Here is a 2,352-nt window from a genome sequence, read left to right on the forward strand (position 1 = left end):
AGTAGTTTAGTTCATATGAATGTTATTATTGTTTTTGTATTTCTATTAATTATGTGATTTCCCAGTAAAATGAAAAAAAGGAAAAGACAGTTAAACAAAAAAATCAAAACTACCAGCATCCAGCTCAGGCATATTTCCAACATAATAATGACATTGCACAAACGGATATTCCTTCCTCTTCATGAGTGTATAAAAGGTATAAAAGAACTGATTATTACACAAGCATTAAGAAACTTCTTAGTGATTTTTCTTTCTTTTTTCTTTTCATTCACAGATCTTAGAATTGACTCTACTTATTGCTGACTACATGAATGCTCTTGGTCGGCCAGTGCCAGGAACTCCCCAGACAGGAACACTGACTCGTCATGGTTCAAGAAGGTCAGCTCGTTCTCACATGACTTCAGTCCCAGGACAGCCTGACTTACTAAAAATGACAACTGAAGTGGATAGCAAACTTCAACGCTTAGATGCCAAAAGGAGGGCACAAGTAGACTCCTCTGTTGTCTGACCCGCAGTGCATGCTAGGTCATCCTGAGTAAGGTTTATGCTCGGCCCAACTGCTACACTGTGATAGGCATGTCACTTTTACAGTTGTTCCCAGTTAAAGGAGGTTTTTCAATAATGTGTTTTCCTTTGCTTTGTTAAGGAAGCTATGTTTTATTGAAGAAATCTTTTTTTGAAAGGAATGGTACAGCAAGGCATCTCTAAGACACTGGAGAGGGTGTGAAGAAAACGGTTGTGTATGGCGCACAAAAAAGTAAAATTATGAATTGGAGAGTCTGCTGTATGGCCGAGCATAGTTCATATAATGTGCTTTCTGTATATATATATTTTTTATTTTTTAGTACAGACAATATTTTAAATTAGTGACCTCACCTGTAAAGAATGGATAACGAAGATGGGTGATCAAATTAAAAGAGAGAAGCATTTATCAGGGCACTTTATCGATGTTTCTTCCATGGTGAAAAAACATCTAATCAAGTCCTATATTTAATCATGTGCCTTATGCTGCACTTTAAATCCATGAAAGTCATCATTTTTGAATAGGTTATGTATGGCTGAGATTATTTGCGGGCTTACAATGGCAGCTGTAAGTCCTTTTTTTTTTATTATATGGAAAGGGAATGGTCAAAAATGCTTTAAAGCCCTAGTCTGTGGTATTTCTAGTCTACAGAAAGCAGAAAGAAAATCAATAATTGGAAAGGGTCATGGAAATTTATGAAAGTAAATTAAAGTTGATCTTAGGTAGTATTAAAGACTTCCTAAAAGTTATGAGAATAAAGTCTTGGCAAGGTATTTCCATACTATATGAAGACAGATGGATTATGAAGATTCAGATAATTTATTGATAATTTGCCCAAATATGCCCCCTTTTACATTTACAATATCATATGGAAAAGGTAAATTCTAATTTATTTAGAACTTTAGTTGACATATGGAGAGAATGAGTTTAGTATAACTGGACAATCTGCAGTCACACACTTGAACTTTGAATGGTGATTATCAGGCAACGAAAAGTCCTCTTTTTTCTGTAAAGGATGGTAAGTGACGTTGCACATGTAAAAATATCTACATTCATGTTATTCATCTTATATTCTTTATGATCAGTGAAAATTTGTGTATGTAGAGCTTGTCATGTACCATGTATTTTTCATTGTGCTATTGATCAAAGGTGCCATAACTGCTAGTCAGAATGTATAAACTGAGTCATGTAGAACACCAAATCTGATAAAAAGTATGCCTTCCAGGATTTTATAATTAAGGACAAGTATGAAATTTCATGCTGTGTGTATATATAACTTGACTTATCAATATGTGGTAGCCACATATTTTAAACAAGCAAATGTCACATTGCACATTGTTAAACATGTGTCCAGTTACTATAAGCAGGTTGACTTAACCTGTAGTGGGACACACAAAACAAAAATGTCTAAAGTTAGTCTCATGACTCACGTAGCAATGGACTGACAACTTATCTTCTATACCTTTAGCTAGATTATGTAAATAGTGCTTTCCTTTTATATTTCCATTTTGTGAGAATTTTGTATGTAATCTGCATAACCCCAATGTGGTATGATAAGAGAGTTTTGGGAATGTTCCTGCTATGCCTTACACACATCTCCACAATGTATTAATGCTCACCTATATGTAAAGATATACTTGTGCTCATACAAACCCACCCCAGTTTTATGTTAATACAGTTGCTCTCTTGTCCTTTAAATTTGATAGGCCTTATCCCCCAAATATATCTTTGTTGTTTCCACAAAGAAAATTGTATGAAAAGAGCTTTTCCATCCATACAACTGAACAGAAAAGTGTTTACACTATATTGGCACTTATATACATAAGATT

General features: G+C 34.4%; 1 protein-coding gene across 5 annotated transcripts in view; it reads left to right on the plus strand.

Annotated features, from left to right (window-relative positions):
- LOC119585161 (uncharacterized protein CG43867-like) overlaps nucleotides 1–2,346 on the plus strand; it is a 37,878-nt gene extending 35,532 nt beyond the window's left edge. For all 5 annotated transcript variants that reach the window (XM_037933792.1, XM_037933794.1, XM_037933795.1 and 2 more), the window contains one exon: nucleotides 275–2,346. In XM_037933792.1, coding sequence (XP_037789720.1) covers nucleotides 275–508 — 234 coding nt within the window. In that variant the 3' untranslated portion in view covers nucleotides 509–2,346. The remainder of the gene's footprint in view (nucleotides 1–274) is intronic.
- The last annotated feature ends 6 nt before the right edge of the window (nucleotides 2,347–2,352 follow it).

Source organism: Penaeus monodon, chromosome 19, assembly GCF_015228065.2.
Source record: "Penaeus monodon isolate SGIC_2016 chromosome 19, NSTDA_Pmon_1, whole genome shotgun sequence".
In the NCBI taxonomy this organism is placed as follows: Eukaryota; Metazoa; Arthropoda; class Malacostraca; order Decapoda; family Penaeidae; genus Penaeus; species Penaeus monodon.